The sequence below is a fragment of the Myotis daubentonii genome, chromosome 20, assembly GCF_963259705.1.
Source record: "Myotis daubentonii chromosome 20, mMyoDau2.1, whole genome shotgun sequence".
Lineage (NCBI taxonomy): Eukaryota > Metazoa > Chordata > Mammalia > Chiroptera > Vespertilionidae > Myotis > Myotis daubentonii.
This window is the reverse complement of record NC_081859.1, coordinates 17455598-17482740: the sequence shown is the minus strand read 5'-3', so window position 1 is coordinate 17482740 and position 27143 is coordinate 17455598. Positions and strand designations below refer to the sequence as shown.

The 27143-nt window shown below is 47.6% G+C and overlaps 1 pseudogene and 1 gene segment (V, D, J or C); both read left to right on the top strand.

Annotated features, from left to right (window-relative positions):
• Positions 1-2965: 2965 nt before the first annotated feature.
• On the top strand, positions 2966-3497 carry LOC132222668 (immunoglobulin heavy variable 3-74-like; annotated as a pseudogene).
• Positions 3498-10193: 6696 nt separating this feature from the next.
• LOC132222666 (Ig heavy chain V region 1B43-like) overlaps positions 10194-27143 on the top strand; it is a gene marked incomplete at its 3' end in the record, with an annotated part of 63275 nt that continues 46325 nt past the window's right edge. Inside the window, 1 exon segment of the V gene segment in view lies at positions 10194-10323. Coding sequence covers positions 10278-10323 — 46 coding nt within the window.

Below are 27143 nucleotides of genomic sequence, written 5' to 3'. Positions count from 1 at the left end.
TATTCAAACAGGCTAAAGCAGGCTAGAAAGCAAAGTTATTCTTTTAGAATAAGAAGCCTTCTAAAAAAATAGCTGAGAATTCCAAACAGTAGTTTTACAAAATAGGGGTTAGCCTTCTCATCATCACTTACGTGTGCCCACTTCCAAAGCATTTTGATTGCAGCCTAGAGCAGCCCAGCCCCCACTACACACTGACTCCTACCTCCTTCTCTTATCAGCCCCTGAAAACCCCTCATCTCTGTGTTTCTTTTAAACCAGGACCCAGCATCTCTGAGCCAGCAGCCTGGGGAGGTGCGAGCCTGGGCCTGAGGCTGAGCAGAGACCCTGCCACATACTTGCTCACCTTCAAGAAGAACCACCTCTTCTGGACATGTGTCCTGTGATCCTCCAGGGACAGGAAGCTTATCTTCCTAAAACACAAGATCTCATTACTGCTGGGGCTGACCCAGACCACGAGTGACAGATGAATGACTACTCTGACACATGTTTCTGTGAAAGAGAAGGCTAAGGGGATGCCTGGCTAGAGAAACAAAACAGCCCCGTTTGGCTGCCTCCTTATGCTTTTATTGTAACAAAGGCTTGAACTAAAATTCACTATTAGATGCTATCAGCAGGGCAAGCATCCTTGAGAAGATGAGTGTCTGCAGTGTCCTTTAAGCAAGGATGTCTGCAGACTAAGCATAAAGAATCCAGTAAACACCTGGGGGCTCAGACTTGTTTAGAAAAGTCAGGAAATGGGCGGATGACTTTAGCCAACTCCCAGAAAGGTTCCAATCTTTCGGAGCTTCCTCCTTACAAACTTTCCAACCAAGTCCGGAGCTTCCCCACATGTTACCAAACATCAGAGTCACTGCTCTGCCTGGCCCCTCCTCCCACTTCTGCTCTCCTGGGATGGGCTCTGCACCCCCTCTGTTTTCTCTGTTGTGGGTGGATTTCAGGGGCGGTTGCTCTTCTCCCTTCTTATTTTCTGTTTCTTCAAAAGGAGTCACTGGGCAGAAGGGGCAGAAGCCAAATGGTGGCATAGGCAGCTCCAAACTCTTGTTCCGTCACAAAAACAACAAAAACAAACCAAAACAATCAGAACTGGCATTTGTTGGACTCTTGAAAGCTGTCAAAGATCTGCAGCAACTGAGCGAACACTGAGTGAAAAAGAGAAGGAGCCTGGCCCGTGTGGCTCGGGGGTTCATTGTCAACCCAGCAACCAAAAGGTTACCAGATTGATTCCTGGTCTAAGCACATGCCTGGGGTGCAGGCTCGATCCCCAGTAGGGGGCGTGCAGGAGTCAGTCCATCCATGATTCTCTATCATAGAGCTTTTTCCTCTCTCTCCCACTCCCTTCCTCTCTCTCGAAAATAAAATAAATAAATAAATAAAAATTGTTCCTTTTTTGTTAATCCTCATCCGAGGATATTTTTCTGTTGATTTTTAGGGAGCATGGAAGAGAGAGGCAAAAACAAAGAGAAACATTGATATGAGAGAAACACATTGATTGGTTGCCTCCTGCATGAGACCTGACTAGAGCATGTACCAGGGAGGAGCCCACAACCCAAGTACCTGCCCTTGACCGGGAATCGAACCCCAGATTCTTGGTACAAGGGCGAACACTCCAACCATTGAGCGACACCAGCCAGGGCTCCATTTTTTTTTTTTTTAATGATGAAAATTCTACCATTTTGAGAGTCTGGGAAAACAGGACTTTCATAAACTAATGGCAGGGAAGATGAGTGAAGCCTGTGGTTTTGGGAAGGAATCTGTGTGCTCGTGTCAGTGACCACAGTTTAGAGAGAGACTGGCCACAGCATCCAGCCCAGCCCCATTGGCCTTGTCATATGTATATGTTGGAGTTTTGTGGAAGAAATGATTGGGGAAAACAACAAAGAGAATATATCAGTCTCAAAATAAAAGTATAATCCAATGGAAATTCTTATCCCCCCATATACCCCTGAAAGGCAACATGGCCCATGGAGGGTGAAGGAGAGCAAGAGGAAGCCCCATTCACAGTACCTCTTGGGGCAGCACCCCTAGGTCCTCATCAACCCCAAGGATGGAGGATCTTAATCCTGGAAGCTGCCCCCAAAGGAATGGGGTCAGGATGACTGGGTCTCAGAAAAGGAGTGTTAATGTAAAAAACCATTGAAACCTGTAAATAGTTTTTGTGAGTTTATTTGAGCCACAAACTGTTGACATATCCGGAAGCAGAACCTCAACAATTAAGATAATGTTCTGGAGAATGGCACGTTTCATCTGTATTTATACATTGCAATCAAAGGAAAGGGATGTGGATGGGTTACATGAAATTCATCGGTGATAGATTAAGGAGGTGGGATAAATCAAAGTGGCGAAAACCCTGGGATTGGGTAAAAAGTAGAATGATGGGCACATACTAAGATGGGTGCAGGAACAATTAGGAACAATTAACATGATAATGAAGGAATTTGTGGTATCTGTCCTGGCGCCCAGCACATTAGGTTGTGCCCCAGGGGGGTCCAGAGAAAGGGAAGTTACAAGTTACCCAGACATTGCAAGGTTATGTTATTATAGATGCAAAAAGACAGACATGCTCAGTTAAGGTAAAGGTTGACCCTGCCAGTGAAGATACTGGCCTAGGATGTAACTGCCCACTATAACTGCTTTTAGTCAAGGTTTAATTTCAGACCACCTTTGTGGTAACTTTAGGTCTCTGAGTCTGCAAGAGTGTTATGCAGGCCTTCCCTGAGCTTGTCAGGTTAGCATGTAGCCCCTTTCATCTAAAGGAGGAAGGGAGGGTGGGTCAGGACAGGACCCCTTGTGGCCAGCATTCTTGAGTCATTTACCATCTGGAGTCGCCCCTAGGATGACAAGTCAGGCATGCAGACCCGGGTTCCAGTGGCACCCTTATATCCAGACTCCATGCAAATGGGGCTCTCCTCCTGCTCATAAAAGAGGGCCCTGCCCGGCATGTTGGCATGTTGGGGAGACACCCAGAGCCCAAGTGCCTGAGACAGGACCCCAGGGGCTCCACCATGGACTTGGTGCCAAGCTGCATTTTCCTCCTGATCATTTTTCAAGGTCATTCTCAGCAGTGGGGAGCACTGAGACCTGCGCCTGTGCCTGTTGTTGCTTCCATGTGATTCTAAGTCCACCTCATGTCTTTGTGTTTGCAGGTGTCCAGTGTGAGGTGCAGCTGGTAGAGTCTGGGGGAGGCTTGGTACAGCATGGGGGGGTCTCTGAGACTCTCCTGTGCAGCCTCTGGATTCACCTTCAGTAGCTACTGGATGCACTGGGTCCGCCAGGCTCCAGGGAAGGGGCTGGAGTGGTTATGCAGAATGAATCCTGATGGAAGTACCACAAACTATGCCAACTCTGTGAAGGGCCGATTCACCATCTCCAGAGACAATGCCAAGAACAGGCTGTATCAGCAAATGAGCAGCCTGAGAGCTGAGGAAAAGGCCGTGTATTGCTGTACAGCAGACACAGTGAGAGGAAGTCAGTGTGAGCCCAGACACATACCTCCTTGAGGGAGGCAGCAGGGCTGGGCTGCAGGGAGTGTCCAAAACACCAGGGGCCCTCAGGACCAACAAACCTAGGCTAGAGTTCAGAAGCTGTCCCTAGAGGGGTTGTGAAGGGCTTCCTAGTGGGGTCAATGCTTTCTTCACTCCTATTGTCCCTGGGGTAGTTCCTGCTTCCTTGTTTGTGTCTTTAATTAGATTCTCTGCAGGCAAAAATGTAGGAGGTGGCTGTGTTTTCAGATCTGGTCGACTTCTCATCTGTGCCTTTCCTGTCACCAGGTCCCCGATGGTCGTGAAGTATGGTAGCAATCATATCAGGTAGAAACTGTAGTTTAACTTTAACCCTGCTGTTTGGTTTCTGTACTTACTTGCTTTGTTTAACAATAGAAAAGTTACTTTGATTCTCTGAATTTATGTATGCTATCTCAATCGATTGAATGCTGGGTTGTTGATGGTTCGAATATCCCATTGATTGTGATCTTACTGGTTTTAGAAAGCACATTTTTCTATACCTGGGAACGAGGACAGCACCATTATCCTAAATTGCCTCAGTGGCTCCAGATAACTTGTTTCTGTTGACTCAGTGGTCCCAAGACCTGATGGCTCCAGATAATGTGTTTCTGTCTTGTCAGTGGTTCCAAGACCCATGGCTCCAGGCAATGTGTTTCCCTTTATTCAGTGATCCGGAGACCCCAAACTATAATTTAACTAACTTGCTCAATTCTGCTTCTTTAAACTGCTTTTTTGCAAACCAGTTTCCTCATTCCAAACCCTGAGATGTAATCAATACCTTTGTGATTTTTGCCTATATAAATCTGGTGTTGGGGCTAGGTAATTACTACAAGATTTGAGAGAGCAAAATGTCCCCGCGTAGTCCTGGATTTGCAATAAATGTGACTCCTTAATTAGACTTTTTGAGGCGTCCTTGTGTGATTCCCAGGGTACATTACAACAGTCGCTCTCAGGATTGACAAGGAAAACATAGTAGGGATGCCTGTCCCCCTCACTGAGATTGTCGTCCCCCACCGTCCACATAGTGCTTAGTGGGGAACTCAGGGTGCAGGCCCCAAACATCACCTGAGGGTGATCAACCTCTTCCTCTTCCCAGGGAGGAGCCCTTTGTAGGAGTTAGCCTCGTGCCTCTCACTGGCATGGCTACACATGGAGGTTTAGGGTCCATCCTCTATGAACACTGCCTCTCCCTGAGTCTGGGAGGGAGACCCAGCTCTCAGGGTGTCCTGGAGTGAGGCCGGAAGGAGGCCCAGTGATGGGGCCTGTCACAGCCCTGCTGGACCTTGCTCCCCATGGGTCTCAGAACACAGTCCTGTGGAATGTGTCCCAACACCTGTTCTGCTTCACCTGGACAATCCACCTGGATCCTTAGAACCTGCTGAAGGAGACATGGTCCCCGCCCACCTTTGCTGTGCCTCCAGGCTCGACAGACACCACCCCATCCTCACCCTCTGTCCTCTACCGCCCACATTCTCACCCCACCGGGCCTGCACAGGACGTCCCATGTGGCTGTGCTCTGCCTTATCCTTCCTGCCTGGTAGGTTTTGCCTAAAGGCACCCCCACGTCTACCCCTCATGACCATCTCCTGTGCCAGGCCCTCCCTGAGATGCCAGGGCCAGGGTCACTCAGGCGGCCTGAAACTGACCTCAGCCACCCTGCTGAGCCCATGTGCAGTCCCCATGTGTGACGTCAGGCTCTGGGGCCTCACGTGTGTCAGGTGGGGACACAGCTGACCACTGACCTCAGAGCACCTCCAACAGATCACACCTGTGCTGAGGGAACCTCCAGGGGACCTCTGAGCTGCAGACCATCATGGTGGACAAGCCCGTGGCCACTGGGGTCAGAGAGCAGTCAGGGGAGGGCTGATGCCTGGTCACCTATAATGTTGTCAGTGTCTCACTGAGCAGAGCCCAGGTACACAGGGAGTTCTGTGGATCCTAAAAGTGCAGGAACAGCCTGGCCAGTGAGGCTCAGGTGTTGAATATCGACCTATAAACCAGGAGGTCACTGTTCCATTCCCAGACAGGGTACATGCCCAGGATGCATGAGACATCCCCATGAGGGGCATGCAGGAGGCAGCCAATCAATGATTCTCTGTCATCATTGATGTTTCTATCTCTGTCTCCCTTTCTCTTCTTCTAAAATCAATAAGAAAAATACTTTAATAAATAAATAAATACATACGAATGTTTCAAGTTTGATTCTTTGTAGAATCATATATGCACGGCAACTAACTGATCAATATTTTTCTCTCACACCAATATTTCTCTGTCACCTTTACTTTCCATCTAAAATCAAAGAAAGTCCTCAAAAGATGATTTTAAAATGGAAGATCTATATCTATATATGTATCTGTATCTATATCTACCAGTATATCCATATCTATACCCATATCCATATCTTATCTACATCTATAGCTGTACCTATACCTATACCTATACCTATACCTATACCTATACCTATACCTATACCTATACCTATACCTATACCTATCTGTCAATATTCTTGGAAGAAGTGGCACATTAATTTTATCCCTAAGGAGTCACTGATTGTTCCCACATCCTACTTCCTGACCACCTCCTGCAGCACATCTCCTACTCTGGAAGATGTCCCTGGACACGGTGACCAGGATCTCAAGGAGGACCTGGTTCTCTGAGGGCACAGTCAGCACCTCCTTCCAGGAGAAGCCCCAGAGACTGGGACCTCCCTCACCTCTTTCCCTTTGTATGTGCAGACACCTCCCATATACAAATGCCCACATGGCCACCAGACACACACACAGTTGGCATCCACTTAAATGCAGGGCCTCCTCACCCTCAAGAATACTTTCTGGAGGATGAGGACCTAACCTGCAAGACATGACTCCCATGTGGCTCTTCCTCTTCCTGCTGTCAGCTCCCAGATGTGAGTGACTCAAGGGCTTAGATATGAGGAGCTGGGGATCCTGCATCTGAGCCCAGGACTCACTGTGTTCCCTCTGTTCCAGGTGTCCTTTCTCAGGTGCAGCTGCAAGAGTTGGGCCCAGGACTGCTGATGCCCTCACAGACACTCTCCGTCACCTGAGCTGTGTCTGGATTCTCCATCACCAGTGGTTACTGCTGGAATTGGATCCACCAGCCCCCGGGGAAAGGGCTGGAGTGGATGGGGCACACATGTTATGATGGAAATACTTGCTATAACCCCTCTCTCAAGAGCCAAACCTCCATCTCCAGAGCCATCTCCAAGAACCAGGGTCTCTGTAGCTGAGCTCCCTGGCCACCGAAGACATGGCTGTGTATTACTGTGTGAGACACAGTGAGGGGAAGTCAGTGTGAGCCCAGACACAAATCTCCCTGAGGGAGACAGCAGGGCTGGGCTGCACGGGGAGCTTAGGACGCCAGAGTCGCTCAGGACCCACAGCACAGAGAGCAGCCCCAGGAGCAGGGACAGAGGGACATGAGGAGGAAGAGCCTTCCTGTTGGGCACAGGGATTTCCTCTCAAGCTCTCAGCTGTATCCAGGATGGTTTTTGCTCTTTCTTTGTCACTCTAATTTACCTCATTCTCACTGCAGACACCAGAGGAGGAGGTCACACTGCTGTTGGCAGAAGACATACGGGAGGTGACTGAGGAATCTCCTTACCATGTTCCTGTATTTTCTGCTTTTTCTTTCTGGACAGAGGCCATCCTCAGAGCTCTCATTGGCCTGTGGTTGGAAACTTTCCCACCTAGAGAGACCCCAGCTCAGCCCAGGCAGCTGAGTGCTGATCTCAGGATCTGACCCACATGCTCACCTGTCCCCATTGCGGCCCTTCCTACTGACAAGCCAACAGTAAATAAAACATGTGCATGTACCAGGGACAGTGGAAGTTGGATGAAACCCATCTGAATGGTGCAAAGGGCCCTTTAGAGCTGCTTCCTGGTCACCTCACCTGTAAACGTGCCTGGATTTTCTCTTTCTGGTACAACATGAGAAGGAAGTGTGCTCAGCTCTCTTCGTAAAGGTTTCACACAAGCACTGATGTGAGATGATACCAGAGTGCCTATTCCGTGTAGTGTAGTTTAATAGGGAATTTTAACACAAAGGTTCATTGGAAATCATATCATTTCAACAAGCATCTGACATGAGAAATCAAATACCTTAGTGAAGGAGACAGCTATATAGTTTTTCATACTTTTTTACTTAAAACCCTGGGCTAAACTTTGACATTTCATAATGACGGCAATGAGTCCTCTGTAGATTACTCCTTTGAAGCCTCAGACGAGATAACCCAGGTTGAGGCTGCTTGTTGGGCATCTTGATTGATCACAGCATTTGCCCAGCCTCCATGTTATAGGTGCTGTAGTGGCTCCACCTTCACCTCATTGACATCTGCAGGATGGACGAGAGCTCCCACACTTCCCACCTTGCTCCTTTGATGGGTTTTCAGGAGCCAGGGTATCCCACATTGTCTGAACAGCACCCCTAAGTCATGCACTGCTCTCCAGACATCTATGTGTTCTCCCTAGTCCTCTCCTTACTGATAGCTCTGGGGACTGCAGAACCTCCTGCCACGTGGGTGAGTTTACATCAGATAGGGGAACCGATTCTATAGGAAACTCACTTTATTTAGCAAGTGCTGGTTCCAGCTTCCAGTTATAATACTGCTGTGTGATCCATCAGGTACATTAGGTCAAAGCTCTCTCTGGGAGTCTCTAATAAACTGAAGGTGTGCACTGAGTCATCCCTGATGGAGGTAAAACAATTACCTCCCATTCTTGGAATTCAGCCATGACACCTGTCTGTCTGGGATGCACGACACAATATGTGGCCTCACCTGGAAGCTGGAACTTGGGTTACTTTTCATGAGAAGTTTCCCATCAGTGCTTCCCTCTGGTACCATAACCTGCTCTAGCTCCTGTGGCTGTCGCAACCAATCCTCATGGACAGTGGAGGCTCAGCATTTTCTGGGGAGTTCTTCATAAAATCAACCAAAAGAAGAACCATTAAAGAAAATACTGTTAAATTAGACTTGGTTAAAAATAAAGACTTTGTCCCACCAAAGATTCCATTGAGCAAATGAAAACTCACACAAAAACATAAGGAATATAGTTTCAAATCATATGTCCGTATTGAGAATATATATATTACACATTAAGGATGTTATTTGTTATGTAGGAGAGCCCAGTGCCCTCTGACCACAGTGACCTCCCAGGGGAAGGTCAGAGGGAGTCTGGGAGTGAGGGATTCCTCTCAGAGTTGAAATTTCATTCCATGTGAGAAATTCTATGGAAGGAATTCTCTTAATTCACCTCTCTTTGGACCTCAACATCACTGCTAACACTAGACTGAGAAAAAAAGTCAATCTCCTTCCAACATGAATAATCCTGAGTTGTACATATTTATGATCACTGCTTTTATTTCAAATCTTTTCTCCACTTAAAGCCATGACTTTTTCTGATGTAACTACTTGGGATCTCTCCAATAGCCCATGGGTTTGCATAAATGAATAGCTTGCACAAGAAGCTGTAGACACAGTCACATAATTTCGAACATCAAGAATAGCAAATGTCTAATCTGTCAATGCTTGAGAGATAGTTTCTCAGATCAAAGTAACATCATAAATTAGGATTTACTAAAATATTGAGAATGGCTGTTCTTTATGATTATTTTTTTGCCTAACAGTAGGAATCCTATATAATAAAGAGCTAATATGCAAATAGTCATCATGCCCTCATGCTGTCATGCCATAACGGCTCAGACACTCAACACTGGGGAGAGAGAAATGAGGACCAGCCTGGCACAAATGAGCTCGTGAGAAAGGAATGGGGACCAGCCAGGCTGTGGCCTGGGAAAGGGACAATCCGCACACCCCATGGTCCCCATGGTCCTGGGCAAAAGTGGTTGCACCTGTGGCCCAGGAGAGGGACAATCCACTCACCCTGTGGCCCCAGGTGCCTGTGGCTGCAGTTCAAGCAAATACGCCTGCCCCTGGTCCCCTGCCACTGCGGCCGGCCCGGACAAAGATGGCCTAAGTTCTGAATGCCTGCGGCTGACCAGAAGGAGGGAATCCTGGGTCCTAGGTGCAGGCCAAGGCAGAGGTGGTTAGAGGCAATCAGGCCAGCAGGGTATCAGTTAGGGTCAATCAGGCAGGCAGGCAGAGGTGGTTATGGGCTATCAGGCTGACAAAGGGGTTAAGGGAGATCAGGCAGATAGGCAGGCAAATGGTCATGAGCCAGTGATCCCCAATTGTGAGAGGTAGTCAGACATCCCCCAAGGGATCCAAGATTGGAGAGGGTGCAGGCCGGGCTGAGGGACCCCCACCACTGTGCACAAATTTTGTGCACCAGGCCTCTAGTTATTTCTATAAAATTATATTTAAAAATTTGGAAATGTGGATACAATAAGATTTTGAGATTCAGAAATGGACTGAACAAATGCTAATACCTTTTACATCTGTTTGAAAGATGCATGAAAAGTTAAATGTGTATTGTACTCATCTAGTCCACCATTTCTTCTTATGCTTAGAAACTTTAGTCCATTTTTTGACCAAATTCCAATGTGCTTCATGACCCAGATGGCCCCCTGTCCCTGATATACAACCTGGTTGAGGTCAAGGGAAGAGATGCCCCCACAGAGGACCCAGAATGACCAGAGAAGCCTGACCTCAGGCCCTACACTTATAGGGAAGCCTCCCCCCACATGCAAATTTCTATTCAAGTTCCAGGGTACATCCTCTCCTGGGCTGTGCAGGCTCACAGCTCTCTCCTCACACAGGGCTGAGGTCTCTGGAAAGGCAGAGCTGTGGTCTAGAAGAAGATGAGGCTGCTGGGTCTTCTCCTGTGCCTGATGACAGCCTCCCAAGGTGAGGGTCTCAGGGGTCAGACAGGGGTCGTGGGATGGCTGTGACTGCAGGTGGCTGACAGGCCTGATGCTTCTTGTCCCCAGGTGTCCTGTCCCAGGTGCAGCTGCAGGAGTCGGGCCCAGGACTAGTGAAGCCCTCGCAGACCCTCTCCCTCACCTGCACTGTCTCTGGATTCTCCTTAACGAGCTATGGTGTGCACTGGACCCGCCAGGCTCCTGGAAAGGGCCTGGAGTGGATCGGGGTTATATGGGCTGGTGGAAGTACAAACTATAACCCAACACTGAAATCCCGACTCAGCATTAGCAGAGACACGTCCAAGAGCCAAGTTTATGTATCACTGACCAGCCTGACAGCCGAGGACACTGCCATGTATTACTGTGCGAGACACACAGTGAGGGGAAGTCAGTGTGAACCCAGACACAAACCTCTCTGAGGGAGGCAGCTGGGCTGGGCTGCAGGGGGCGCTCTGGACACCAGGGGGCGCTCAGGACTCAGTGATCAGCTCAGGCAGCTCAGAAGCAGGTGAAGAGGAGGCTCAGCCTGGATCCTGTTGGAGTCTGGGTTTCCCCTTCATGTGACATTGGCTGCTGGACCTTCTCAAGTCATGATCGGAGCACAGACAGCTCAGCAGTAAAGAGCTGGTCAGTCCTGATGAAGACGAGAGGCCGTGGGGTGGCCATTGCCCAGCCCCCTGCACATATAGATTATGGCTGTGAGCCCTGTTCCAGGACAGCAGGGTCCTACCCACAGCAGCTTCAGAGGCAGAGTCTGAGGATGCCCACACACCAGGGGATGAGATGACCAGCAGCTCTGACAGAACCTCTGTCTCAGGAGGCAGGGAGGCCTCTCCAGCAGGTGCAATGGCCTCAGGGAGCCGCGAGGGGGACTGGCTCAGGGTGAGCTGTGTCTGGGAGTGAGGACTATGGGGGGTTCCTGTGCTCCGCAGGGACTGGAGTGGATGGACACGTTCCATTACAGAGGAGAGACCACCAGGCTTCCTCACCCGCTTGTCCAGATGTGGGCAGAAGTGGACGAGGGAAGGAGAGGCTTGAAAGCTGCCAGACGTCAACACCAAACCTGGGGTGAAACTCCTGTGTCCACCTAACAATTGCAATACTAAGGGAAAGGGAGGGACTCTTGCATCCAGAGTGGACAGCAACCAGCGATGATGAGCAAGTTAATAAGCACAATGCAGGAGTGAAAGTGGGGTCTGGTTCTCACACTGAGTGAAGTTTCCACTGTCTGATCCTCCCCTTGTACAGAAGATCAGAGGTCAGCCTCTTCTTTCAGAATTCCAGCTCATAGAGCGTTCTGAGCTTGCTGAGTTACACATCCTGCACTGTAGTGGTTCTCAAAGGTGTGGATTCTGAATTGCTCCGCGAGCTGTAAGGTGTGAACTCAGGGAATAACTGCAGTTTCACAATGGCTTCATTGTTAAAAGACATGGTCAGGTCTCTTCACAAGCCCTTTCTTCTGATATCTCATTATTAGGTAAATATTAGTTAAGTGATTTAGTACAAGACACAACTGCTCTGCAATTTGATCCTCCCTCCATCCGTTGTCTTAGCCCATCATGAGTTCACAGGCCTCCAGATTCCCTTCCTCCCAGGGTCTCAGGTAAATGCTGAGAGGGCAGGTCCCAGAATGACTCTCTGTGACCAGGAGCAGGTACTCACCTGCCCATTGTGGGCCCGTCCACCAGGTGACCTGGGAGAGCAGCCTCACCTGACAACTGAGAATGCTGTTGCCTCCTCCCCTCCCAGTTCTGAGCTGTGTTCCCTGCTTCCTGAGGGGGGTCTTCAGGGGACTCCCAGCAACGCACCCCTGCAGTCAAAAGGGTGACCCAGCCCCACCTCTGACTCTCCCTGGAGGAAGCCTGACCTGTTCCACCTGCATCTGATTCTACAGACAAGAACACGGACACACGAGGGCCTACTCTTCAATTTCTGTGTTTATATCGTTGGTGCATTTGATCAGTTTCCAAAGAACGTAACATCTAGGCCTAGAATCCACATGTGTTCCCTGCCCATCTGGTATGCACAGGGAAGAGAGGCAAATGTAGATTTCATAGCAAAGAAAATCATCACAATGTGTGAGTGTGTGTGTGTGTGTGTGTGTGTGTGTGTGTGTGTGTACTTTATTAAATAGAAGTGCAGTGAGATTTGATCATGCAACAGGATGTGCAGATGGGACCTTCAATGAGAGGAACCTGAGTACATAAGAGGCTACAGAGCCCCCAGGAGCTCTGGATGAGGGGAGAGTTGGCTGTGTTCATGCATCTGGCAACTCCAGGGAAGGACTCTTTCTGGCTTTCTAAAGCCCTAGTTTGGAGTCTTCGTGAAGAGTCATTGGGGCTAAGGCCAGTACACTTTGTCCAGAAGTGTCAAAATCACAAGGTGTCCCTGAGGGAACAATCTTACTTCAGGGCACAGCCTTCACTACTGAACTAGAGCTGCTGAGAGGTCAATGCCCTGTGAGCCCAGACAGGACACTCCCCTGCAGAGCCAGGGCTGGGCAGCAGGGGGCGCTCAGGGCCCAGGAGCACAGGCTGCTGCCCCAGGAGCAGGTGCAGAGGGAGCTGAGCAGGGATTTCCTGTAAGGCCTGGGGCTTCCTTTCTTCATACAACAATCCAAACTGAAAATTAGCCACAAATGCTGAGGTGACTGTAAATATCCTGCTCTATCAGATTATTTACCAAACCCAATGAGACATGAGAACCACACACTAGGGGGGTGTTTCTATGGCTTCAGGAAACCTGAATTGTACGGGACTGGCACAGGGATGGATTTATTACATCACTAGCGGCAGCATTTTGTAAGAAGACATTCAGGTATCAAAGCTCAGAACACGTCCAGGTGGCCCATGTCACCCAAAGTTGGGCTCACAATGAGGAGCTTGTCCTGTGGAGGCTGGTTCCTCAGTAGTAGGAGATCTGTCTTCACAGAAATCAAGGACCAGGCAGGGGACACACATCCTCCTACAAGGATTAGGACTTGGTGAAACCTAGCTCTTGTTCTTTGAAAAGATAAACAATCTTGATGGACAGTTAGCCAGACTCATCAAGCAACAAACAGAGAGACCCAAAATAAATGAAATCAGACATGAATCTGGAGAAGTAACAACTGACACCACAGAAATACAAAGGATTGTAAAAAAAATTCCATGAACAATGAAATGGTGAAGTTCCTAGAAAAACACAATCTCACATAACTGAATCAGGATGAATCAGAAAACCTGAATAACAACTGATGGAATAGAAGAAATAATCCAAAATCTCCCAGCAAGCAAAGCCTGGATATGGATATAAAAAACCCTAGAGATTTTAACAAACATTCAAAGAAGAACTTACACCTATACTTCTCAATCTATTCAAAAAATTCCAAGAGGAAGGAAAACATCCAAGCTCATTTTATGAGGCCAGCATTATCCAAATTTCAAAACCAGAGAAAGACACTACAAAGAAAGAGAATTACAGGCCAATATTCCTAATGAACATAGATGCTAATATCCCCAACAAAATATTAGCAAATCATCTCCTGTAATATATTAAAGTGATCATACAACATGACCAATTGGAGTTTATTCCTGGATGAAATGCTGGTACAATATCAACACATCAATAAATGTGATATATCATGTAAACAAATTGAAAGACAAAAATCACACAATGTATTAATAGATGCAGAAAAGCATTCAATAAATTCCAACACCCATTTTTCTAAAATTCTCTCAGCAAAGTGGAAAATGAGGGAGCATAGCTTAACATGATGAAGGCTATATATGACAAACCTACAGTGAATATCATACTCAATGAGCAAACACTAAAACCATTTCACCTAAGAACAGGAGCAATACAGGGATGTCTGCATTCACCACACTTATTCAATATGAAACTGGATGTCCTAGCCACAGCGATTAGAACAAAAGAAATAAAAGGCATCCAAATTAGAAAGGAAGAAATAAAACTCTCATTATTTGCAGATGACATGATATTATATGTCTAAAACCCTAAAGACTCCACCAAAAAACTACTAGATTTAATAAACAAATTCGGCAATGTAGTAGGATACAAAATTAACACACAAAATCCGATGGTATTTTTATATACCAATAATGAATACTCAGAAAAGGGCAGTAAAGAAACAACTACATTTACCATTGCAAGAAAGAAATTAAAATAATTAGGAATAAAATTAACCTGGGAGGTAAAAGACTTGTACTCAGAAAACTACAGGTTGTTGAAGATAGAGACAGAGGAAGAGATAGAAAAGTGGAAGAAAATACCATGTTCATGGATTGATAAAATTGACATCATTTAACTGTCCATACATAAAGCAATCTACAGATTAAATGCAATCCGTATTAAAATACCAATGACATATTTCACAGATCTAGACTCTCAGAGGGAAAGTGGGGGAGGATGGTTGGGTGGGAAGAGATCAACCAAACAACTTATATGCATAGCCCATGGAAGCAGAAAATACTATGGTGAACGTCAGGGGGCGGGCTACAAGATGTCAATGGGGAATCAATGGGGACATATGTAATACTTTCAAAAATAAAGATATAATTTTTAAAAAGGATTGAACTTGGACACTCAGACTTCTAATTGGCATAGTCCCTTTGTCATCAAACTTCTCTCAGGTGGGGTTAAGACTCTCATGAATATGCAAAACAAATGAGGTGGACTAGGTTAAATATGGATAAGTCTGTGCCATGAGTGCACCACACCCTCTCCTACAGAGGTGCTCACAGCACAGCCCTTACCATGGAGCTGGATAACCCTCCTTCTGGTGGCTGTGGCTACAGGAAAAGAGCTCCCTAGTCCCTGGTCTGAGGAAGGGACCAGGGAGAGTCAAGGGGAATTTCCACCCACTCCTGTTTCCTCTCCCAGGTGCAGCTGGTGCAGTCTGGGGCTGAGGTGAGGATGCCTGGGGCCTCCGTGAAGGTCTCCTGCAAGGCTACTGGACACACCTTCACCAGCTTCTGGATGCATTGGGAGCGACAGGCCCCACGACAGGGGCTTGAGTGGGTGGGGTGGGTTTACACTAACAAGGGAGACACAAAATACGCACAGAAGTTCCAATGCAGAGTTTCCATGACCAGAGAAATGTCCACGAGCACAGCCTACATGGAGCTCAGCAGCCTGAGAGCCCAGGACACAGCCATGTATTACTGTGCAAGAGACAAACTGTGAGGGGAATTCAGTGTGAGCCCAGACATAAAGCTCCCTGAGCTAGAGGCTGTGACCACCAGGGGGTGCTCACGGTCCCTGAACACAAGAACCATCCCAGCAGCAGGTGCAGTTGGAGGTGTGGGCTGGTTTCCTGTGTGGTTTCCTCTTCATGTCACAGTTCCCCTCAGGGAACCTCTGGATTCCTGACTCTGTGCTACCTCTGAGTCTCTGAGTTAGAAAGTCTGTTGTAAACACAGATAACTTCCTCACGTGGACAAATTGTAGAGTGTCTTTCAGACAATCTTGTGCCAAAAGGGTTGTTAATAATCAAATCCTCTGATACAGGTCACCTACATCTAGCCAGAGGCTCTTCTAATTCTATAGTGCAGCTCCACAGAGCCCAAGGTTCCAGCCTGCCAGCAGCAGGACACGTGGATGCTGGACAGTGGCCACCACCAGCACATGAATGCAGAGCTAGAGAAGAAAGACCCTGGTCATTGACTCGTCGTCACTCTCAAAGCACCAATCGCAGGTGACACCATGAGGAGGAGGAAGAGGAACCCACCTTGCCTTGGAATGGATGACCAGGCTGATGTTCCACGGGCAGGGGCACCTTGAAAAGGTTTATCTATTCATGGAGGTGTCTGTTGGGAGCAGGGCAGGCTTTTCAGAAAGTCAGACATGGTTTCCTGGCTAGCATGGCTCAATAGCTGGGCATCGACCTATTATCCAGGAGGTTAGGGATTGATTATTGGTCAGGGCACATGCTTGGTCTGCAGTCTTGAAAACTGCCGGGGTCCAACCCCAGCAGGTCCAGGGGTTCCCAAAGGCGTAGACGGAGTCGGCGAAGAAGGAAGGACGCTGAGACAGTGTTCAGTTGATCAGCAGCCTAGCCAGGATCTCCAGCCAGGACCTCCAGCCAAGTTCTGGTCTGGATCTCCAGAGAGGTTCTGCTGTTTATTGTCTTGTTACATCCGTATTTATCCCAGTTGATTTTAATCCTGTCAATGTCTATTACAAAGGTTAAGGCGTTTCTTATCTCCATTCCAGGGAGTAAAGATTATGTAGCTTAAGCATGATTGTTTGTAGTGATTAACTACCCGCCTGGCACTAAGTTAAGGAGTTTCATCCCCTCCCTGACTTCAGGGAAAAATTCCTGCCTGGGGAAACAACCTTTCTAGGAGAGGCATCCCCTCCCTGACTTCAGGGAAAAATTCCTACCTGGGGAAACAACCTTTTTCGGAGAGGTGACCTTGGTTAAAACACACAGCGCTAAGGGGAGCAAACATATGCTGTGCAGATGTTTCTATCCTGCAGCGACTGTGTCAAGCAGCAAGGATGGACCGGCTTCCGGCAGAAAACCAGTGTGGGGTGTGCAGGGAGCACAGATCAATGATCCTCTCCTCATTGATGCTTCTATCCCTGTCTCCCTCTCCTTTCCTCTCTGCAATCAATTAAAATACATGTAAAAAAAAGTGTTTGAACCCTCCAAGTAAGGACACTGGTTAAGGGTTTTATCGTGGATCAGTGCTGGAGGTGGGAAGGGTCCTGATCACAAGAGGGGCTTGTGAGGGTTCAATGCCCCACCTGCAGGACACAAGGGTGTATCCCCACTTTCTTAGTTTTCCACGTGCCAAGCAAGAGATAGGGATGAACCTTAACATGTCATTGTCAAACATCACAAATAGAGCCTGGGAAAGAACCTACATAGCAGGTAGGTAAATGCCTGTACTCCTTGTGGCCTCCCATAACCACTTGAAAATTACAACTAAAATACAGAACCATCATCATTCAGAACAGCCTGGACACTGGCTGAATGGAAGTCATACAACTAGAGAATTAAAGAAGAACTCACACGCAGACTGGTAGGAGGGGCCAAGGCTGGGAATGGGCTGGTCTGCCAACCAACTGTGCCAATTTTTTAATTGGGAGGGAGATCGTCTTTGTAGAGGACACCCATGATGAGCGCAGGGTCCCAGCCCCACATCAGACTCCCATCCCAGGGCTGCAGAGATGGGAGGAGAAGTCTCTTTCACTTTGGGTTGTAAATACCAGCAGGGATTGTGGTTGATTGACAGGGAGGCTTCTGGAATCACAGGTGTTCCTCTTAAAGGGACTCACAGGGTCCCTTTTAATTTGAGCCCCAGAGCCAGGAGACCCAAACTCATACAGGGAGGAATGGATCATCTGGCATGGGGGCAGGGACTTGGGAGCAGCTTTTTCCCAGACTGGGGTGCCCACAGGGCTCATTGTTCCTATGCTGGGACCTCCCATGTCCCTGGGCCACGGGTCCTCAACCTACGGCCTGTGGGCCATGTGCGGCCTGCCGAAAACATTTATCCAGCCCGGGGTGTTTTTGCCGCCACTGCCTGTTGCTTAGCAGCCGACTTGTCCCTGGCCTGCAGTGCGCATGTGTGGAATGTGCGCTGCACTCTCCGACTCCCCTCCTTCTCTCTGTCTCTCGACTCCTCCTCTCAGTCTCGGGTGTGATCGGATGAGTCATGAGCTTGCCTGTGCAGAGCCTGATGCTGCCTGAGGACCAAGGTAAGAACAAGTTAGGATTTATTTATTTATTTATTTATTTTGAAGTTAGAAGGTCTATTTTTTTTTTTTTTTTTTGCAGTTAGTAGGGCCTTTTTTTTAAGTTAGGAGAGACTTTTTCTAGAATGAAACATCTGAAAGCTCCAACCAGACCTAGACTAACTGATGCACACTTGCATCACTTGTTACGGCGAACAGTGACAAATATGGAACCGGACATTGACCATCTCATTAGCCAAAAGCAGGTCCATAGTTCCCATTGAAATACTGGTAAGTTTGTTGATTTAACTTTACTTGCTCTTCATTTTAAATATTGTATTTGTTCCCATTTTGTTTTTTTACTTCAAAATAAGATATGTGCAGTGTGCATAGGAATTTGTTCATAGTTTGTTTTGTTTTTTTTAAACTATAGTCCAGCCCTCCAACGGTCTGAGGGACATTGAACTGGCCCCCTGTTTAAAAAGTTTGAGGACCCCTGCCCTGGGCTGACTGGCAGCCATATCTGAGTTTCCATCAGCATAGAGCACACATTTTGCTCTGTCCTGGTGAGACTCAGCCCCATCTAGTTTGCAGCCCCATCCAAGCTGTTAGCAGCAGAGTTTGCATATGAATGTCCTGTCCTGGCTCAGCCTTCAGACTTTGCCAAAATCTCTCAAACAAGCTACAGCTGGGGACAGCATACCCCCAACCTATCCATAAAAGGCCCAAGACCTGGCACAAGCACCAGCCTGCATTGCTTCACAGCTGGGCTTCTCAGCTGGCACCTCCAAGCCCAATACAAATAGCAAATAGCAGCCTTCTGCAGATCCCTCTATAGCTCCTGTTGGGTGGTCTCAGGAAGTGGCTGACTTTGCACCTCCCTCGAGGCCCCAGAGCCAGTGAAGCCAGAGGACAGTTTCAGATCATAGCAGATTACAATACTATACAGCCACAAGCAACACACTCAAGGGGCAGACTCAGTGATCACCACAGTCCGGCTGAAGCAAAGTCCTGTTTCACAGGAGTGTCTCCTGCACAGCAGCTCTCCCACTGTAGTCACAGCTGGTCCCCACAGCAAGTTGGCCTGGAGGTCAATCCCTCCAAGTGACATCAGCAGCAATCAAAGCTCAAATACAAGACAATGCACATATCCCACACAGCTCAGGTGACTGGGGAGGCTGAACCACTGGGCCCAACAGGACACCTACTACACAAGGCCACTCTGCCAACTCCAGGAGACATAGCAGCTCTACTCAATACATAGAAACAAACACGGGGAAACAGCCAAAATGTGGAGACAAAGAAACATACCACAAGTGAAAAAAAATGGAAGCAGGGAAACTTCTGGATACAGAGTTCAAAACCATGGTTATAACGTTACTCAAGAATCTTCATGAGACTTTTAAGGATCTTAGTGAGAATGTCAAAGACATGAAAAAGGAAGAGTCAGAAATTATACATACACTAAATGAAATAAAGAATAATTTACATGGATTCAACAGTAGAGTAGAGGATTCCAGGAATCAAATCAGAGGTAAAGAGAAATAGAGACTCTTAAAAGCACAAAAGAAAAGTGGACTGTCAGCTGATTCCTCAACAAGAACTTTGCAGGCTAGAAGTGAGTGGCAAGAAATATTCAAACTGATGAATGATAAGGACCTACAACCTAGATTACTTTACTCAGCACAACTCTCATTTAGATTTGAGAACCAGATAAAGAGCTTCACAAAAAAAAGAAAAAGAAACAAACAAACAAAAAAGTAAAGAAGTTCATCACCAGCAGACCAATATTATATGAAATGTTGACCAGTATTCTTTAAGAAGAAGAAGGAGGAGGAGGAGAAGGAGAATGAGGACTAGGAAGAAAAAAGTAAAAGAAGATGAAGGAGAGATAAAAATATGATCAATAAAATGGCAACGAATACATATCTATCAACAATTAAATCATAACATCAAAATAAATAAATAAGAATATAATGAAAAAAATAAACTGCTGAATAGAATAGAATCAGAGGCATGGAAACATGGAACAGACTGAAGAATCTCAGAAGGATGTGGGGAGAGAGGGTGGAAAGAGATTAACCAAAGATCTTACCTATGGACATACATAGTAGGGCAGCAAAGGCCGGGGGTGATGCATGAACTGGGTAGAAAGGGAGGATGGAGGGAAAAAGGGAGGCATCTGTAATATTCTAAACAATAAAGATTTTTTTAATAATAGACCCTGACTACTTATTCCACTAACACATATAAAATCTGAGTGAAAACAAGGAGCTAGAAATAATTGTGGGTAGAAAACAGTTCTACCCACAGATAAGAATATTGAGCACCTGTGAGCACTGATAAGAAACAATAACAGGATTATCCAGAGGCCTCAGTCAAGGTCAAGGATGGACACTGCCCACTCTGCAAGGTCTTCAGCTTGTTCGGAAGGACTTGGCTCAGCTTTCTGCTTCCACAGACCAGGAGCTCCCTCAGGATGAGGAGGATCCTCAGGTGGGGGAGTTTTATTGGAGAATCCTCCCAGCTGGGAGGGGTCATGATTGGATCCTTTAGTTGCTGCTACAGATGATGCATGTGTCCTTCAAATACACATTAAAACCTAATACCCAAGGAGATGGTGTTAGGAGGTGGGGCCTGGGACCTGCTTAGGTCTTGAGGGTGGAGTTCTCATGAGTGGGATTAGTGCCCTTAAAACAGAGGGCTGGGGAAGCTCCCTTGGTCCATCCACCTCTGAGATTCCAGAGAAAAATAAGCTACTAAGACAAGGGTCCTCACCAGAAACCCAACCTGCAAGGATCAAGTATTGGATTTCCCAGCCTCCTCACCTGTGAACCCCTGACTCTGTGGACTGTGTCACAGCCCCTGAATGATGGAGAGTGTGTTGCCACATGACCACAAGGAGGGTCTACAGAGTTTACTGCTGCATTGGTGTTCAAAATAAACCCTACATTTTCCCTCAGTGATGGGCAAGGACAGCGTTTCTCTAAGGACGCAGGAAGAATTTACTCTGAGCTGGAATATCCTGGCCCTGTGGGTGGGACATCATTGTAAATTATCTAGGCCAGTGGTTCTCAACTTCCTTGCCCTTTAATACAGTTCCTCATGGTGTGAACCGACCATAAAATTATTTTCGTTGCTACTTCATAACTAATGTTGCTACTGTTATGAATCGTAATGTAAGTATCTGATATGCAGGATGGTCTTAGGCGACCCCTGTGAAAGTGTCGTTCGTTTGCCAAAGGGGTCACATCCCACAGGTTGAGAACCGCTGATCTGGGGTGTAATGATGATGATGGTATTAACAACAACAACAGCCGCATTGCAGCACCCAGAGGAGCCACTCCTCATGAACATCTCCATGCTCACAGGAGGTGCTTGTCCCTCTGAGGACAGGAGGACTGTCCCCCAGGGACTCCACTCTTCTGTCCCTAAGAGGAGAAGCCCATGCAAATGGGGAGCTCCTTGTGCTGATAAGCCAAGCCCAGCCCCTGGCTCTGCACCTCTGGGAGAGCAGCCCCACCCCCGGGACCTGTAGTCTCCATTTGCTCCAGGCTTCAACCCAGAGGAAGCACCATGATGTGTGGGCTGAGCTGGGCTCTCGCTCTGATGCTCTTACATGGTAACGTCATGGAGAAGTTGGGCCTTGTGAGTGTGTGTGAGTGTGTGTGAAGGTGTGTGCCTGCTCCTAATGACAACTCTCTTGTCTGCAGGTGTCCAGTGTGAGGTGCAGCTGGTGGAGTCTGGGGGAGGATTGGTGCAGCCTGGGGGATCTCTTAGACTCTCCTGCAAAGGCTCAGGATTCACATTCAGTGATTATTATATAAACTGGATCCGGCAGACCCCAGGAAAGGGATTGGAATGGGTAGGTTTCATCAGAAACAAAGCCAACGGTCACACCACTGAATATGCTGCATCGGTGAAAGGCAGATTCACTATCTCCAGAGATGATTCCAAAAGCACTGCCTATCTGCAAATGAGCAGTCTAAGAGCCGAGGAATCGGCCTTGTATTACTGTGCAAGACACACAGTGAGGGGAAGTCAGTGTGAGCCCAGACACAAACCTCCTTGCAGGAGAGGCTGTAACCACCAGGGGGCACTCAGGGTCCCTGAACGCAAGGACCCTCTCAGCAGCAGCTGCAGTTGGAGATTTGGGCTGATTTCCTGTGTGGTTTCCTCTTCATGTCACAGTTTCCCTCAGGGAACCCCTGGATTCCTGATTCTGCATTTACCTCTGATGTCTCTGAGGTAGAAAAGTCTGTTGTAAACAGAGACAATTTCTCACATGGACAAAAGTCAGAGTCTCTTTCAGATGCCCTTGTGTCAAGTACAAATGAGAAAAAAAATCTGCTTAAGTCACCTAAACCCAACAAGAGGCTCTGATGACTCAACAGTGCAGCTCAGCCCCACACAGCTCAGGGTCCCAGCCAGCCATCAAGACAGGGGCATTTGGACAGTGGGCACCAGAGTCATGTGACCCAAAAGCTAGAGAAGAATGACCCCAGATGGTGATGGTCCTTGACTTGCAATCATGTTCATAGCACCAAGAGTAGGTGACACCAGGCAGAAGCAGGGAAACCCATAGCAGCTTGTACAGATGACCAGGCTGATGACAAACACACACACCAAGGAGATGGAATGATCATTGTGCTCATAGTTGAAATCTCTGGGAGACATAGGAAAGGCCCTCGGGAAGTCAAAGGTGCTTGGATAGAGGCAGGGAAGGAGGCTTTTATTTTCTGTGAGGTGGGGGGCCAGTGGGCAGAATTCTGCTTCCTTGTGTGGTTTCAACTTCTTGGTGACACATGAAGAGGAGAACAAAGCTTTCCTATCAGAGTCCCCTGTGGGGCTGATGGAGAAGAGGCAGGATGTAGCCATCAGTTGTCAGCAGTGAAACATAAAGTAATATACACCGTGACTACCAATCCCACTTAATAACCATAAATATGAGCAAAAATGAGATAGGGGGTTCTTATGTATGAAGAACAGTGATATCTACATAAAATGAGTAGAAGGACGATTGATTATTGAAGGGACAGAACGGACCTGATAGCTCTGTCTCTAACTCCTCTCCTAGGAAAGCCACAGAATGTATCAGTTACTCAGCCTGCCCTTATCTCAGCCAATGGGAAAGCGGGGGAAACTAGCCCAAGGCCAAGAGTATGCTAGCCACCCCCCATCTTTGTGTAACCAGACCCTAGCTGCACCCTGCCCTTGCGTCACTAGCCTCCGGCCCTAACTCAACCAACCAGAATCGGCCAAATCAGTGGTCAGAGTGTGCACCCACCCCCAACCCCAAGCCCTATAAATTCTTTGTTCCCTTGGGACTCGGGACTCTCTCTCGCATTCAGTAATGGAGGCGGAGGGGGACCAAGCCCGGGCTTGAATAAAAGGACTCTTTGCTTTTGCATTGGACTCGGCTCCCTGGTGATCTGTCTTGGGGGATCTTGAAATCTGGGCATAACTATAAGTAAGCAAATAAGGAGAAAGAGAGGGAGGAGGAGGGGGAAGAGGAAGATGGACTGAACTGGGGCCCTCATCCAATGAAATGATGGCTCCTCATACAGACACACCATCATCATGGCTCCTCCAGTGAGGGGTGTCCACTCTTCCCTGTCAGTGTTGAGTGAATTCATAAATGGAGACTCAATAAAAAAATGCAGTTTGGGTGATTCATTATGAGACCAGCTCAGGAATGACCCCAAAGTTGTCCAAGTGCGGATCCCCTGTTACCTTCTGGAACAGAGACACTGTGAGAATGTGCATGTAGGAAACAGGGATCCCCTTCCCACCAGTTTACAATGACACATTCCTTATTTCTCTTTGTACCTGCCTGCATGATCTTTAACATTTATATTTCTCACAAATGTCTGTTTCTAATTATTCCAGTATTTCATAAGATGATACAGGTTGTCTCTTTCATGCCCTGCACTTCCTTCTGGGCTTTCACAGGAAGATGCTTTAAACACACATATCTAGGAACTCTCTGTCCATTAAAATTAGGTTTATTTCTGTCATGTGACATAACACAACTCCAGCTTCCTCCCCTCACCCAGTCCCACAGTCACATTCAGATTTATGGGTAGTTTCCCAGCAGCACTCCCTTCTGGTACCAGAACCTACTCCAGTACCTGTGGCTGCTGTAGCCAATCCACATGGAGAGTGAAGGCTCAGCATTTTCTGGGGAGTTCTTTGCAAAATCACCCAAAACAGGTCCCATTAAATAAAATACTGATTTATTGAACTTTAATAATAGTAAATACATTTGTCCCACCACATATTCCATCAAGAAAAATAGATGACAAGCTTAGCAAGAGAATATCTTTCCAAATCCTGTGCTTGATTGGAGAATGTGTTCATTGCACACTATCAATGTTGTATGTTATGGGGAGAGCCCAGCACGCTCTGACCACAGTGAGCATCCCCAGGGACAGGGCAGAGGGAGGCTGGGGGTGAGGGATTCCTGTTAGGGTTGAAGTTCCCTATCCTGTGAGAAAAGGTATGCTGCAAATTCCCTGATTTCCCTCACTCTGAGCCCCAACATAACTGATAACACTAGACTGAGAAATCAGGTCACTTATCATGCTGCCGTATCATTTAAACATATGAGATTTTCAAAGGTACACATGCATAAACACTGCTTTTATTTCTCACTAGAAGCCTGGTGCACAAATTCGTGCAAAGGTGGGGTCCCTCAGCCTGGCCGGAAATAGGGGCCCATTGGTGCCATCTCGCCCAGACCCAATCAGGGCCAATCAGGGCCAATCAGGGCCAATCAGGGCCAATCGGGACCTGCCTTCTGTGGGGAGGGACCACGTGATGTTGGCCGGCTGTGGGAAGTTGGCTGTGGGAGCTCACTGGCCACCAGGGGGCAGCTTCTGTATTGAGCATCTGCTTCCCATGGTCAGTGTGTATGATAGCGACCATTCAACTGGTTATTTGGTTGACCAGTCATAATGGTTGCTTAGGCTTTTGTGTATATAGATCTTTTCTCCAGGTTAAAACATGATTATTTTCAATGAGATTAGTTTGGGGTCTTTGCAATATGGCTGGGCTTACATAAGGGAATAATTTGCCCAGTGTGTCATAACACAAAAAAGTTTTCAAAATCAAGAATCAAGGGTCTCCCTTTTTCCTGTGCTTGAGAAGTAGTTCCTCATATCAAAGTAACCTAATAAATGAAGACAATGTGACAGGAAAAAAAAGGCTGCGCTTTTAACATTTTTTTACACCAAGTTGAACATAGTTAGCATATGAACTGACAATGACAAATATTTGGTAATTGTAGATATATGTAAGTGTTGGGTTTAAGAAGCTAAACAAATGCTAACCCTATTTAATTTGTTTGAAAGATGAATGAGAGTTTATAAAAGTAACCTACTCCTCTAGTACAACACATTTTCCTATACTCAGGTGAGGTGTCTTTGACCCAATTCCAATGAATCTCATGACCCAGGTGGCCCCTGTACCTTACTTTAACTGGTGAGTGAGTTCAAGGAATGAGATGCCCCCATGCGGGCCCTCAAATGACCAGGGAATACCGACCTCATTCCTTCTACTTATAAGGAAAAGGTTTCTTCACATCCAAATTTCTGTTCAAGATCCAGGGTATATCCTCTCCTGGGCTGTGCAGGCTCACAGCTCTCTCCTCACACAGGGCTGAGGTCTCTGGGAAGGCAGAGCTGTGGTCTAGAAGAAGAAGAGACTGCTGGGTCTTCTCCTGTGCCTGGTGACAGCCCCCCAAGGTGAGGGTTCAGGGGTCAGGCAGGGGTCATGGGATGGCTGTGACTGCATGTGACTGACAGGGACTGATGTTCCTCTTCATCAGGTGTCCTGTCCCAGGTGCAGCTGCAGGAGTCGGGCCCAGGATTGGTGAAGCGCTCACAGACCCTCTCCCTCACCTGCACTTCTCTGGATTCTCTTTAAGGAGCTACCATGTGCACTGGACCCACCAGGATCCGGGAAAGGGGCTAGAGTGGGTCGGGATTATGTGGGGTAATGGAGGTGCAAACTATAACCCAACACTGAAATCCAGACTCAGCATCACCAGGGACACGTATAAGAGCCAAGTTACTTAACACTGAACAGTCTGAGAGACGAGGACATGGCCGGGTATTACTGTGTGAGAGACACAGTGAGGGGAAGTCAGGGTGAGCCCAGACTCTAACCTCCCTGAGGAGACAGCAGGGCTGGGCTGCAGAGGGCGCTCTGAACACCTGGGGGTACTCAGGACTCACCGCACAGAAAGCAGCCCCAGGAGCAGGGGCAGAGGGAGGTGGGGAGAGAAGGGCCTTCCTGTTGGGCCCAGGGATTTCCTCTCAAGCTCTCAGCTGCCTCGCAGGGGTGGGCAAACTTTTTGACTCAAGGGCCACAATGGGTTCTTAAACTGGACCGGAGGGCGGGAACAAAAGCATGGATGGAGTGTTTGTGTGAACTAATATAAATTCAAAGTAAACATCATTACATCAAAGGGTACGGTCTTTTTTTTTAGTTTTATTCCCGCAGGCCGAAGTTTGCCCACAGCTGCCTAGGGTGAGTCTTCCTGCACATATTCTCACTGTCGACAACAAGGAAGAAGGACATTGTCTGTTTGTAGGTGACATGTTGGCAGTGACAGGGACTCTCCTTCACAAAGTCTCCTTCAGAAATTCTAAAAGTGACTTTTTTCACTGTCTTTTCAATATTTCTCTGATGAATGAGAACTGCGCAGGTGCATTGCCAGGATTGGGCTGTGTGCACAGCTCTGCATCCATCCCTCAGGAGACACAGCCTGACTCTCTGTGTGCCCTCCCCCTCCTGGTTCACAGGGCCTTCGCTCTGCTGAAAGACCTGAGCACACTCAGGGCTGCGGAACCTCACCCATCCTCTCTGGATCCACACCTATCCCTGGAAGAGCTGCCAAATAAAGGGAGCCCCACATCTGTCCATATGAGGGGTCCCTGATGTTCTGCAAGAAGCAGTGCTAACCCCACAGTGGGGACAGGTGACCCTGAAATATGGGATGTGCATCATGGAACTCCTCCCTCCAGCTTTCCTCCTGGATCCAAGGTTTTCTAGCTTCACTGTGGGTGAGATGTGCATCAGGAGCATGTTGGAAGCATAGGAGCATCCATGGGACCCTCT